General features: G+C 47.2%; 1 protein-coding gene across 1 annotated transcript in view; it reads right to left on the bottom strand.

Moving 5' to 3' along the window:
* The window catches only part of LOC119593394 (CCR4-NOT transcription complex subunit 1-like), a gene marked incomplete in the record, with an annotated part of 36,043 nt that overhangs the window by 1,774 nt on the left and 33,890 nt on the right, over window positions 1–379 (bottom strand). Inside the window, 1 exon segment of the mRNA XM_037942323.1 lies at window positions 3–326. Coding sequence (XP_037798251.1) covers window positions 3–326 — 324 coding nt within the window.

The following is a 379-nucleotide window of genomic DNA, read 5'->3' on the forward strand; positions in this document are numbered from 1 at the left end:
TGCAAGAACGTCCGCATGTCTGAGAGAAAGGTGACAGGCGTCCTGTTCTTCAAATAGGAGTCCAAGTTCTTCTTTAGTTCTGGGGGCTGGATGAGGCTGGCAACATTGGTGGGGATCTTGGGAGAGACGGTGATCTCGGGCAACATGTCCACTTTCAGATTGGGGGTGAAGGGATCGGGGAGCCTCATGTTTCGAGGGAAAGCCGAGAGGATGAGATTGCGCATTTGGATGCAGTTTGGAGGGATGACATCACAGAAACCATAGTGGTATTCACATAAGAACTCCGGAAAATCGTGGAGCAGGACTAGCAGCACACGTAGTGTACCCTGAGAAAAGACAAAATTATGGGTATATTATGTATATATGGGTTTATAATATT

This window comes from Penaeus monodon, chromosome 32, assembly GCF_015228065.2.
Source record: "Penaeus monodon isolate SGIC_2016 chromosome 32, NSTDA_Pmon_1, whole genome shotgun sequence".
Taxonomy (NCBI): domain Eukaryota; kingdom Metazoa; phylum Arthropoda; class Malacostraca; order Decapoda; family Penaeidae; genus Penaeus; species Penaeus monodon.